This window comes from Pseudopipra pipra, chromosome 3 (genome assembly GCF_036250125.1).
Source record: "Pseudopipra pipra isolate bDixPip1 chromosome 3, bDixPip1.hap1, whole genome shotgun sequence".
Taxonomy (NCBI): domain Eukaryota; kingdom Metazoa; phylum Chordata; class Aves; order Passeriformes; family Pipridae; genus Pseudopipra; species Pseudopipra pipra.
Window position 1 is genome coordinate 107,602,457 of NC_087551.1, and position 14,205 is coordinate 107,616,661.

The 14,205-nt window shown below is 37.6% G+C and overlaps 1 protein-coding gene across 1 annotated transcript in view; it reads right to left on the reverse strand.

Annotated features, from left to right (window-relative positions):
* Nucleotides 1–762: 762 nt before the first annotated feature.
* APOB (apolipoprotein B) overlaps nt 763–14,205 on the reverse strand; it is a 36,145-nt gene continuing 22,702 nt past the window's right edge. The window contains 6 exon segments of the mRNA XM_064650629.1: nt 763–1,868; nt 1,871–2,030; nt 2,032–3,642; nt 4,665–4,848; nt 5,670–5,784; nt 6,575–14,149. Coding sequence (XP_064506699.1) covers nt 1,822–1,868; nt 1,871–2,030; nt 2,032–3,642; nt 4,665–4,848; nt 5,670–5,784; nt 6,575–14,149 — 9,692 coding nt within the window. The 3' untranslated portion in view covers nt 763–1,821.

Consider the following 14,205-nt stretch of genomic DNA (forward strand, 5'->3'; position numbering starts at 1 on the left):
ACCAAAAGAAAACAAAACTTTAAATCTCTCTTCTCCCATAACTTTCATAATTTATTTTACTGTCCTTTGTTTCACAGAGCTGTTTGTCATGACGAAGGGAAGCAAGAATCGGACAGTGTCTGAGAAATCTGGTTGTGCTTAAACATTTGTGAAATTCAGGAAAAAGAGTTGTGCAATCTGACATCAAATAAAGATCAGATGACCCATAGGCTTCAGTTTCTTTGTGAATGAAGGTGAAAGGGCTCTGCAGGCCACATCTTTATTTACTGGGATACTCAACGGAACATGTGAACAGGGATTTTTATACCTTTAGGTCCCCCAGGTAGGGTGACGTACGCAGATTAGTTCTATTCAGAATCAAAACTTCTTATTTTACAGTTCACAGGGGACTGTTCTATCTCCTATTCTGAGAATTATTGCTGCAATTGTGATGGTTGAAAGCTCTGAAGAGGAAATGGATTTACCTTACTTTCTAAGAGATGCCCACTCTGCTGACACCTAGATAGGCGTGTGTATCCTACCATGCTTGTCAGATTCTGATTTTGGGGTTCATGTAGCTTATCTGATAAGAATCATTACTGGCAGAGTTACTCAGGTAATAATATTCTTTATCAATAGGGATGTCAAAGTCATGGTGCTCCATTCTGCCATGGTACTTCATCATACCATGGGATGAAAACAGACTGCTTTCCCATCAATGAACAAGTGACAACCATATCACAGAATTGAACTGATTGCATCAAAACAGACATGTACACAAAATTTCTAGTGGTGTTTGTCAAAGACTTTATTCTCAAAGAGGCAATATTGTTTCAGCCTTAGCAAGCCTTTCTCAAGGACTGTCTATATAGTATACCAACAGCTGAAAATAAACCATAGTAGGTCCACATATTTTCCACTCAAAACAGTCCTATTTTGTGAGTGACTTCAAAATTCTCTAAATTCATCATTAAACTGAGAATTCATTTAAATGAGGTTGAGGTTTCAGCCTAGAAGGGGAAAACTTTTTGACTTCCATCATACATGATGCCAGTGAAACTGTGACAATTAACTAAACTCACAATAAGTAAAAGATAGACAATTTGATGTGAAAACAGAAATATCATGGGGAAACAGGTGAGAAACCCCTGTATTTCTGAAACATAAATTAGCCAGTAGAAAGAAAACCCATCTAAAATTCTTGGCATAGTTGTCAGAAAACTGATATAGGCATAAATTAACTTTTCTTAACAGAACATTGATATTATTATCTGGAGTTTTCCAGGAGTCAGATTTCTACATATGCTTATATTTTTATGTTATTTTTTCAATTTTTGATTTTTTTCCAGAATTTATCTTGTACATGCTCTTTTCCTCTTCTTTTTCTCTCATATTTATCTCTGAAGGTGTTTCTATGCTGCGAATCAGATGTGTTTCCAAGTCTTTCTTCAACTGGCTTATGAATGTGACCTTTATCTTAAAACCTGTTTACTCTATGAACTTCATAGCTTTTGTGACTATTTACAATATGTATTGCACATTATTGGCTTGATCCAACATACAATGAAATCAAAGAAAAGACTTCCCATTGACCTTGACAACTGTTGGATTAAGCACTATGGTCTAAGTAAAAGTAGCTGTAATAAATGACACAAAAATGTAATAAAGAACTCATTTATTGGCTTATTAAGCTTATTAAAATAACCTAGTGTAGATTATTAAGTTTTCATTTACAAATTCAGATTCAAACAGTATCTAGCTGAAGCCCCAGTATACTGACTGCTGGTTTTTTTAAATACATTGTGGTACAAACTAGTTACTTCTCCTCTTCTGCATGTACATTCAGTTCTTCATGTGCTGCTGAATATTTTCTACAACCTGTTGAAGACCAGTTGCTCAGTGGCAAGTTGTTCATCAGTGAATTGCTACATTTCTTCCCATTCCCTGGAGCCTTTCTCAATGGCTTGCTGAATCAGTATGTGCATCATTTACACTTTGTTTCTGAGTTCCTCTCTGCTGTTTTGGGGCATTTGGTAAATTGACTGCCAGTCACATGGGCACATTTATTCTAAGCTCTCCTTGACGAACAGCTATATATGGCTTTATGCTCTCAGCTGTTATTTGCTCAAACCAACGAAGAAGCTCTGAGATATATTGCAGGAATGCAGAGTAATTTTCTATAGTTAGATCAATTAACCTTTTGGCCTCACTGATTAGCTTTTCTTGGGAATGAGCAAGCTGCCCATAGATCTCCCGGAGCTTTTCTTTGACTTGCTTGTTATGTTCATCGATTTTCCTTTTAGCAGCTGCAGACCAATATCGGATTTTTTCCTGAAGAGAAGATGAGAGTTCTATGACCTTCTGTCTTCCTTTTCCTTCCACATCAGTTATAAGGTCATAATATTCCTGGCTGTAGTTTTCCGCCAATTCTCTTATTTGGTCTGTCAGGCGTGTAACCAAGTCAGCAAGATCTCCAACATTCTTGTTGTGCCAATCCACAAGAACATCTATTACATTCTTCAGCCATCCTAGTACCTTGTCTTCCACCTCATAGTACTTCACTGACTGTCCAAGTGTAGTTGGATCAAAATATTCCTCCCGCAGTGACTTTATATAGAGGAGCAGCTGGTGCAGCTTTTCTGAAAGGTCCTGGAAAGTCTTCTGACTAAAATCTTTGAATTGAGAAATGTATTTTTTAACATCTTCTGTCAAGGATATCAGTTTCTGTGCATAGTCTGAAGCCATTGTATCTTTGTACAGCTGTTGTGTTTGGACTTTGATGTCTTCAAAATTTTTGGATTGCAAGCTTCTAACCATTTCTTCTACCTTCTGAAAAACTTGTTGCACTACTTCTTTCAGTTGCTTCAGTCTTCCTGCAAAGTCAGCTTCCTGAAGAGTAGTAAATGTCTGCCTGATTTTGTCCTGCAAATCTTTCAGCATTTCTCTAATTTGATCAAGTACATTATGACCTCTAAGAATTGTTTCAGAAGCAGGAAGTCTGACTTCCAGTTCATTGATAGCTGCAATCAAGGCATCAAAGTACTCTTGAAGTTTTGAAAGGCATAAATCAGCATTTTTTGCTACCTTCTCTGTAGTCATGAGGTATATTTCTTCACCACTGTACTTTTCAGACAGCCCAGGGACCTGGAATTTTGTGGTTTTCAGGAATTCAATGGCTGAGTCAATTAGGTGTTTAATTTTCTGGTGATAATCTTCTATTATGTCAATTGTGACATCCAAAAGTTTTGCTTTTATTCTTTGATAGCTGAACTGTTCAGCTTGATCTGCTGCTCTTCGATACAGCCTTTTAGCTTTGAACTTCAACTCCTGATATTTGCCAGAGGCCTCATTGGCAGCTGTGCGAAGTTGAGAATCTATTTCATCTATTTGTTTCACAGCAAACGTGTATGCTTTGTCAGCATTATTCTGCATCATGTTCTTCATCTTTAAGGTGGCAGCACTAATTTCTATTCCCATATGCTCCTTATGATACCGATTAACATACCTGTAGACTGCATTTGTCATTTTAGGCACTTTTTCTTTCAGACCCAACAGCAAGTCTTTGGCAGCGTCTTTGTTCCAGTTGAATTTCATGTGAGTCCAGTTAGGTTCCTTGAAGGATATCTCACTTGTTAATATGTCAATGTCCTTCTGAGGAGCAGACTGAAAATACAAAACAGGATAAGAAAACTGTAACTTGTATATACAACAAATCTAATATTATCTCTGAGCATATTTCAATATTCTCATTGTTGCATCTTTAATTTTATCATATATTAAGACAAACTACTTTGAGCTTCTTCAAACAGCAGGGCCAGAACATAACTTAGTCTGGTCTTTTTTAAAATTTGACTTTAAATAAGATTTTTCCTTCTTTTTTATTAAATGCCTATCATGTCTCATAAGGTAGGTGAATTACTTTGGAAAATGAGCTTTTTACTCATTCCTGAAATAATTTAAAGTAAATTCAAAAAGAATTTTTTCATATAGAAATATTAAAAGATTTAATTTTGCAATTATTTAAATAAATGAGACAATTTACAGAGTAATTAAGAAATCCTCAAATAAGAATCTATTTACATGTAAAATTTTACCATTTTTAGTAGTAAATAGTGAATTATGAGTCACTTGCGAACCCTAAATTAGTATATCATTTTGGAAGGTAAGATTTTGATTCTGAAATTCTTGTAGTATGACAATAATAAGAAGTATGTTTTGTTAGCAAATCTAGTAAGGTTTTTAATTCTCATTATGTGTTGTAACATATTAATGGATTAAGAAAGGCACTTCACAGATGGTCTGACCCCTTCCAGTGGCCTGATTCCTATAATGGCCACTTACTTCTTATTTTAATTCTAAGTAGCCTGACAGCTACATATTAAACCTGATGGGTGGCTTATCTAAAACTGACTTCGCACTTTCTTGACTTTCAGTGGGTGTGTCTTCTTGACCATAGGAGAGGACAAACATAACTGTGTGGAGAAGCTGAAACAGCCTCTTCATGCAGATGTTACTTTTAGTAGCAGAAAGGCCAGTGTGGGAAAAAAAACCTTTAATTACTGATGATATACTTTTTATTTGGAGGTTAATTTATATCTCAACATAAACACACACAAAATTTAAAGGAAACTTTTCCTCTGACCACACCGAACCTTTCTGCTTTTTATTGTTTCTATCAAGCTTACCTGAGTTTGGTAGTAAACTCTGCCAGTGAGAATTTCGTCATCCACTTCAATGACATAACCCAGGGTCCCAGCTGAGGGTGAAGATACTGAGAGGGATGACCTCCTTTCATTCTCATGGTAACGCATATGGACATCTGTGAAAGCGGGGCTGATGATATCTAGTGATGCACTGTTTTCCATGGCTCTACAACAACAGTAAATACACAGTTATGAAGGAATGCACAAAGTACAATTCCAATGCACTATGTCTGCATAAAATACCACCTATTACTTTATATATACGTATGCAAACAATGTCTTTATCATGAAAAGAAAATGTAGAGTTTTGCTATCCCCATCTCTTAGAATTTAGCCTGACACATTCAAAAGTTCATGTCATTCCAACTTTCCTGTTTTAGATAAAACTATATTGAGCTCTGTTGGGAATTTTCATTAAATTACAACAGCAAAACAAAACCTGTAGCTGTACCATCATCAGGTTTCTATAGATTTCTACAAGCTAATGCAATTTTTTTCACCAACACAAGCATAGGCACTACTGTTTGTCTGCATTTGTACTTGCCTTCACAGATTCTGTCCCTTGGATGTATCAACAAAATACTTGCAGATCAAAACAGGCAGTGAGAAGGCCAACTCAGTAAACCCTATTGCCAGCGCTTGTGAATAAAAATTACTCAGTAATGGCTTGTGATGACAGAGGGATCCAGTGGGGAAAAAATTACGTTGATGATCAGATCTAAAACTGCTCTGAATATGAACTATTGTGTTTATATCTCAGCAGCTTTCTGAAATGTGGCTGCTGAGAAAAGCTGTTCTAGGAATGCTGAGAGAGAACAGCTTTCAAGCTAACTTGAGAGGGAAAAAGACACAGCCAATAATGACAGGGTAGCTACACAGATTCTTATTAATTACAGCAAAGCCCTCTGGGACATTAGGGATCAAAGTAACAACACATCATTGGCAATTATACCTATTAGAAACAATATTATTAGAGCAAATCTTTACCCAATTTTCGAAAGAGTAAAATCTTCCTGGTAGTTTGCACTCATGTCACGATGCGAAAAGCTGCCAGTGGTCTTCACAACAAGCACATCTTCCTCGTATTTATAGTTTGAAACAACTGTGAAAAAGATTTCAAATGTGTGTATTACCAGAACATACCAGCAAACAATACAAACTACATGCATGTTAGACAGCCATTTGTGAGGTGTTTCACTGGTATGTAAAATTCTGCTTCAAGAAACTGAATGCCCATAATGTCCCAAATGAAAAGATATGAAAATATTTGTTCAACTGGAGTATTTTAAAATTCACATTTTTTATCTCAACATGGATACAATATTTTGCATTAATGCAGATCATAAGTGGGTATTCTAATTTCTTGAGAGTTTAGAATTTTATTCTGATCTATATTTTTAGTATTATTATAAAGTCTAGAACTCAATGCTATATGGGACTTCAATTTTCTGGCTTGAAAAAAATTTTGAATTCAAATTTGTTTAGTTCCTAAGGAAAAAAAACATGTATTTCTTCATTTGAATTGAAACAGTTAAAAAGTCAACCTGCCTTCTCTCCTTTACATGTATTACCATAAGTAATGGTGGAATGCTATGCTGTTTTACAATTTAAAGTAAGAAACTGCTAGGAAGATACTTCCCATTTTTCCCATTTTTTCACAATATGTAATTATATCTATATCTATATCTATCTCCTTCAAGATGACTGACTGAGACTCTGACAATAATTTATGAAAAAATGGTGTTACTGCTAAAAGAAGTATCATCTAATGTCAATGCTAAGTAGAGAACAACACCTTCATATGCAAAGCCTGGGGAAAAAAATAAATCTGAAAAAGTGCAGTATACAGTATTTCCCCCCAAATCATGGCATATAGAATTTTAATGTCTTACCATTCAGGTCATATTCCAGGAATTGCAATGTTGAGCTGCATGTAGAGTCAATGGAATATTCAAAAGAGTCCTTCTTGTTTGTCAAGTCAGCTCTCCAGGTGACGTTGTACAAAGGGGAAGCAACTTGGAAAGATCCAGTCAAGGCACCAAATGATGGGATGTAAATTCCAGCAGGCAAGGATATTTTGAGAGGAGGAATCTCAATTTTCTGTTCAGGAATTGTAATTGTAGGCAGTTCAAAATCTGCAATCTTATTAGCTACTTCATCCAGATCTACATGGAAAGTGCCAAGTGAAATACTCTTTGGAAGAGTGAATTGAGACACCGTTATTTGGTATTCAGGTATTGTGACCTCAAAAAATGGCATTTTATATTCTTCTAATGTAATATAATTGGCTCCTACATCCACTTTGGGGAATCTTAGTTTTGGCAGTGTGGGTAAATGGACATCAAATGGCACTGTGCTTAGCGTCTGTGGAATTTTGATGTTGCGCAGGTCAATGGTGTATGCTGGGACCTGGAGAGTGGTGAAAGGAAGTCTGAACTTTGGAGTGTTGAGAACAGGGCTTGGAGCCTTCAGGTGTAACTCAGGAATAGTGACAGTGAAACCATCAGTCAGCTTATTCACAGGTATGGGGAAAAAGTTACCATCCTCACTCTTTGTGTACACGAGGGATACTGAGCCATTCAAATACTGTTTCCTGTCAGCACTGGTAGTGACGTCCAACTTCAAGATATCCCATAAGCTCTTCTCTGAAATGGGGCACTTTATGTTTCTGAGGAAGTCCATGTATGCTTCCAAAGATCCAGAAACATCAAATTTTGCCTTTGATTTTTCATTTGATAACTGCATATCATGACTGAGGGATAATGACTGAATTTGGCCTTCACCCTTCCAGCCAACTTTCTGGTTTGCAGGACTGATTTTCACTACAACAACCTGTTTAACTGATGCTGTGTCCAGGAAGGAATTTGGCTGAGTGGCTTGAATCTGAAGATCTGCTGATACTTCCCAAGGAGCCAGCTCCAAGGTTGCTTTGCATCTCTGAGCCCCTGTTGTTGTGAAAAGAGGTGTATATCGTGCATAGTTCTTCCCGTTGTGCTCCCAGACTGCATAAACACGATGGGTAGATGCTTCAACTGCAAGCATTTCTTTGATTTCACTGTTCCAGAGTCCATCTGCTTTAGAGTGGGCCTCAAACTTGAGAGCTGACCGAGCCCCATTAGCATTTAGATAGGTGTTTGCCTCGTGGTCTAAACTTCCAGAAAATGCACTTCCAGTGTAAAATACTCCATCAATATCCCCTCTTGTAGAAGTTTCTACTGATATGTAATTTGTAAGGCTCTCTAAAGCAAATTTGTGAGCAATTTCTCCCTTAGCACTGGTGCCGTATTTGGAAGTATTGAAATCATATATTAATTTTATGCCTGAGGAAAGAGTGGGTTTAGATTTTGTATTTCCAGAAAGTTCTTGGCTGAAATTAATTTTTAAAACTGGTGTATCCATTTCTATATTTGTTGCCACTGAAGCTTCCATGACCCTCTTTAAAAGAGTAATAGTGCTATCATGATTTCCTCCTAGATATTTGTTATTACTCAGGGACAGTGCTGTGGCCAGCTTCAACCCTCTTTTTCTTGTCAAACTTGTTGAACCATCCAGCTTAAATTGCAGTGCATCAATGACAGAAGAGGATGAGACACTGAGATGTCCAACAACATCTGACTGATTGAACAGCCCAGCATTTGCAGTTAAAGTGATCACACTGGATTTAAATGAGAAGTCGTAAGTAATGTTACCCATGGCAGGAATTAAGATTGCTGGGCTGTTGATTCTGAATCTAGGAAGCTTTAAGGTGCGTAGATCCTGTGGGACATGAAGGACTGGAAGCTCCAGAGAAGGTAAGACTAGTGTGTAAGATGGAACTGAAAAGCCAATAAACGGGACTGTGAATCCTCTTGTGCTTATTTCTTTTGGGAGCGTGTAACCAAAGGTTGGCATCTCAGCAGTGAAAGGAGAAACTTCAATATTCACAATTGGAATGGTGTATCCTGGAATTCTGAAAGTCCGTGGTAGTTTGTTCAGTGATGTTTGTATTTTGTATTTGTCAAATTTTGTTTTGGCTTCATTATACGACTTTGTGAGAAAATCTAAAGCAGCGTTTCTTCCTTTCTCAAAATGTTTGTTGAACAAAATGATGTTTTTATTAAGTACTTCTTGCACTGTTGCTAAAGGAAGGGTGATTACATGCATGTCTTTGTTTTTCTCATACTGAGCATTCAAATTTAAATCAAAGGATTGCCTTGTTGTCTTCAATAATTCCTTCAGGCCTACCTGTTCCCACAGTGAATAATCTTTTAGCTGAGGAGTTTTGAGTCCAGTGTAGGGAATCTGAATCTGAGGAATGGTTAGAGGAGTATTTAGGAAGTCCAGGTTGGCATCACCATTCATTTCGACATGAGCTTCAATTCTGTCATCATTGTTGCCAGCAGACATATTATGGGAATATCTATACTGATTGAATCTGCCAGTAGCTTGCCAGCTGATCTGCTGAACAGATGAACTGAGGGCAAACCTATAGTTATTCAGGAAGTCAATTTTGCCAGTCACTTTCATAGGGAAGCTGATTTTCACATTTCCATCATTGTTTGTTAAAAGGTGAATTTCAAAAGGCTGTACCAAGAAGGAAAGCTCATTATTTACAGTTCCAGTAATCCGTCCATGGAGTCGAGCATTGTGAGAGCCTGTTAATTCTACTTTCATTTCTCCAAGCTGTCCCGTGCCTTTCACATTCAGAACACTACGTCCCACGCGCTGTGACTCAATTTCAGACTGAATCTGAAGTGTTGCATAATTTAGGAAACCACATTCAAATCTCATAGCTTGGTTGACTCTCAGGTGTTTATCATTTATTCTGTTGTTGGCAGAAAATGTAATAGTGGGGCCCTCAACCTTGAAAATAGCATGTGAATCATGAGTGCCTTCATCAAAGAAAAGAGGTGAAACCAATTTCCAGTTTCCTTTACCAGTGGAGGTAAATGATATGTGTCCTGCTTCTACCTCTGTTGTCATATTACTGAACAGATCAGCATGGCTGTAGGAATCGGCTTGAGGAATATTCAGTCTGTGGGAATACGCTGTTCCACTCTGCATCCAAATTTTTCTCTGCAGCTTGACCATTAAATTATTCTGTAGTTCTATTAAACTTCTCTCTATATGTAAGTTTGCTCTGGTTTCAGCTTCACCCAATACTGAAGTTCCTAGAAATACCACTTCATTTGAGTGATCAACTTTAAGGAACCTATGGTTGACTTTCATGGCATTTTTAAGGTTCAGTTGCTTCATGTCAGGGGCCAAGAGACGTGAATCTGCAATAACACTAAAAACTAGGAAGTCTAATTTGGATGTTGTTTGAGCTGAAATGGAGGTCGCAAATTCTGGACTGTTTGCAGATGTTGTAGCATTACGAAGCTCAGCTTGTGTAGACAGTGTAAAGAACGGAGAGGTAACTCTGAAAGCACCAGACAATTTGCCAAATGTAGGGACAGTCACAGTATGTGGGATATGTGGAAGCTGGAACTCTGGTATCTTCACGTTAGGAATCTGGAGCTCATTTAGATTTAGTTTTGGAATCAACAATTCTGGTATTTGAAACTGAGGCATTTGTATTTCTGGGAAAGTAATGTCGGAAAAAGGCATATCTCTCATCTTTAGATCTTTCAAATAGAAATCAACAGCTGGTAACTGAAATTCGCCAGACATGAGTTTGTCTATCGTTCTCACAATCAGAAGCTTAATCTCAATCAAGTTAATTGTAAAAGAAGGAACTTCAAAGGCATTTAGAATTTTAAAATCTGGGGTAGTAAATTTCATTGGGATTTTCATATCTTTTAATTTCTTAATATTGATCTCATAGGAGGGGATATGCAGATCAGTCAGTGGAACAAAGAAGTCCGGTGTTTGAAATGTTGCTTCCCGAAGACTTCGCAGGCTAACTTCAAAGGCAGGTATAGTGCCTAGAACAGTCCTGATTTCAGGGACTATAAATCCTGTTTCAACAAACTGGTTTAAATTTTCAGCCCAATTTTTCAGATCATACTCTTCAGCCAAGGTAGTAATTTTTTTTAAAGCTATGTTCCATTGGTCAGATATGTATATGACAACAGAATTGTAGAACTGGCTTATCTTCTGAAGACACCACTGCAATTCCTGGGAAATATCCATTTCAGAAATCCTCTCTCGCAGGTCTTCCAGATGTTCATTTATCTTGGCTTTCAGATTAGCAAATGTTGTTGAGTTTATGAGCTCCCTGAACCAGTTAATTAGCGCAGTGAGCTTGGTGTCCCTTAGTTGTTCCATGTATTTTGAAATCACAGCTCTAAAATCTCTCATATACTGTTTCAGTGCTTCTACTTTCTGTGGAAGTTCTAGATTTCTGAGTTCCTCATTTATTTTCTGGGTCACTTCCCGGATTTTTTTGTTTGTGTCATCAACAAATTGGTTATAGTCGAAAGCCTGGAGCTTTTTAATAACAATGTCAAGGAACTTGTTGACTTCTTTTATCATCTTTTCATAATCAAAGGTTTGCACTTTCTTGACAGCATCATCAACAAAAGCAACAACTTTATCAAAGCATGACTTCACATCAATATTTTGCAGGTAGATGGTCAGTTTCTGGACGGTTTCTTTTATTCTGTACTTGTTAAGCAGTTCTATCATTCTGTCAATTAAAAAATATATCTGCTTATCAATTTCATATTTTACAATCAGTTTGTGCATATGACCTCGGAAAGCGCTGATCTTCTCAGATACTTCATATTCCTCTATCCAATTTAGAATAAAGTCTTTGATTTGTTCAAGAATTTCATGAATTTTTTCGATTGGCAAGGAACGCTTAAATTTTTCTAAAATTTCTTTAGTATCAAATGTTTTAATCTGCCGTTTCAAGTTTTCTGCAATGCTTCTGACATCAATATTCTGAATCTGAATCTTGAGTTGTTCTAGGTTTTCCTGTATCCTAGCTGTAATCCTGTACTCATCATCTACATTTTTAATCCAAGCCAAAGTGCTGCTTCCGATTTTGTTAGGATCATATTGTCGGAAAAAACCCCGTAATTTTTCAATGATGTTGATTACAGTTGTTCTTACCTTATATTTGTTATCTAGAGCTGTCATAGTTTCAACTAATTGATCAAGAAGCTGTACAATAAGTGCTTTAATGTCATACTGCTCATAACAGTCTTTGATGTATTGCTCAACTTCTATCAGATAGATCTGCAGCTGAGACAGTATTTCTTGAAGATTGTCCATGGCTTTTTCCAGCATAATTTGCATATCATCAGATGTTATTCTGTAGTCCTTTGTGAAAGCAACAAAATTATTTTTCATGCTGCTAACTCTGCTTTTCATATCCAGTTTGTCCATATAATCATTAATGTCCTGTGGGAGTTTATCCAAAGTTGCCTTGTATTTTCTCAAATGTTGTTCTACATCGATGTTCTTCAGGTAACTTTGTATGGCCTGCAGCGTGGATAGAATGGTGCCTCTGAGCTTTTCAAAGTAAACTGGCAAACTTTCCAAGAAGGGTAGGTTAATAAGATGCATATCTTTATTTTTGTCATACTTCACAAAGCCAGAGATGCTGAATTCCTGAGGCTCTGACACGCTGCTCCTGAGGCCCAGTACATCAATTAAATTAACTTCTTCGGATGTTAATGGTAGTACGATTGATGTGTCCATTACAGAGAGATCTGCTAAAGCTCTTCCACTAAGTTCCACACCAATCTTTTCTGCATCATTGTAAGCACTGAGATCTTGTGTATATACATTATTGTTTAGTTGACTTTTCAATTTCCAAGCACTTGACTGCTCCGATGGAGTAAAAAGCACATGAACTTTGTTGTCAAGCAGCGTAGTGTATCTTCTGCTAGACTTCAAGGTATGGCTGGTAGATCCTCTGTAATCATGGGAGAAAGTGAAAGCAAGAGGCTCTGCTTTAAACAGGAATTTGCTGTACAGGTCTCCTGTGTGTTCGCCCATAGCAACCAGCTTTCCATTAGCATTGGTGTGCATGTCAGCGGTGACAGCAAATGGGGCCATAGTGGAACGCAGAGCATTGCTGAAACGGAGAGATTTGGAATCACAGTTTGTGTTCATAGTAACTGAGGAAGAAAGTCCCGCCACATCCAGGTTAACTCTGTGACTCACCGCTGCGCCTTGAATATTTGCCACTGTATCTGTTTTCAAGTCTGCAGTTAGACCAGCACATGTAAGGGTGTAGGTGTGCCTTATTTCATCTGCTCCATGGGCTCCTCTGACATTGCCACCCAAGTTCATCTTCAGAGGCTCGAGAAGCAGTTCTGCTTTGTTGGAAACTTCTGTTTTAGTGTATTTAAGATTATTGGTTAGTTTAGCTGTAAGTGAGCTAGGCTGCAGTTGTAGGTCAAAAACATGCCTGTGGAATTTGTCAATGCTGAAGCTGTTATCTAACTTTGAAGCAAATGTTAAGGATAAGCCGGGAATATTCAAGTCATTTGTGTACTCCAGCTTAATATCTTTGAATGATCCTTGCAAATTGTTTGAAAACTTGAGTCCTTCTCTATTAACTCTGAAGTTTAAAACATGTTTGTTGTCCATACCCAGAACTGTACTCTGATATTCGCTTCCCAGAGTTATTTCTCTCAGGCTCACTCTCCCACCTAGATTGAATTTTGCATTGTTTTTACCATAGCGCCCAGAAGAGGACAGTGACATGGAGCCTCCCGCATTGTCAAGCTTGGCATTCATTTCACTCTGCATTGCCAGTGGACTAAACTGCACGTTTGTGGTTGCGCTGCTGGCCAGACCATACCGATTGATATTGAGTGATGACTTATGTGCAGCTCGATTTCTTTGATCAGTCAGGGATACATCCGTGTTGAAAACAAGATCCTGAGAATTGAGAGAACCTGCAAACAAGGCAGAATACTGGATTTGCTCGTAATTGGCTTGGTACTCAGATCGAAGTGCTGCCAGCTTCTTTGACAAAATTATTTCAAGCTTATGGACACCTGCAGTATACAGATACCTCCCATTGGTTTCAGATGACATTTTGAGCTGGCTGTTTTCATACTTCACTGAAGCTGTGTTCTTTAATAGTCCGCTTTGTACATCAGAAACTGAAGTAATGGAAAATGAACCATCACTGTATCTGCCAGACATCTGATTGGTAGCCTCAAAGTAAGAGGAATCCATCTTCAGATTTGATTTTCCTTCTAAAACCCGTCTCTTTTCATTGTATGTGCTTGACAGAGTGTAAATGCTTCTTGCAAAGAAAGGGGCCGCTACCAGCTGCCCTTCCATTTTGACGTTATTGATGTTCATGTTATTTATCTTCTCAGAAATAATATCACTGGAAAATGAAAGCTGAGAACCCAGAGTACTTGATGCTGTAAGTGATAAGGTGTAGTTTGCAACTGGATCAGGTTCATAACTCTTTCTGCCAGAGAACTTTAGAACTGATGTTAAGACTCTGTGTTTTAGGTGATTTTCATATGCACAGATGAATCCATTTCTGTTATATGATGCTTCTCCAGAACCTGAAATAAGAAAAAGGAGGTGAAATATAAGTGTCATCTATACCATTTTGTCTCTA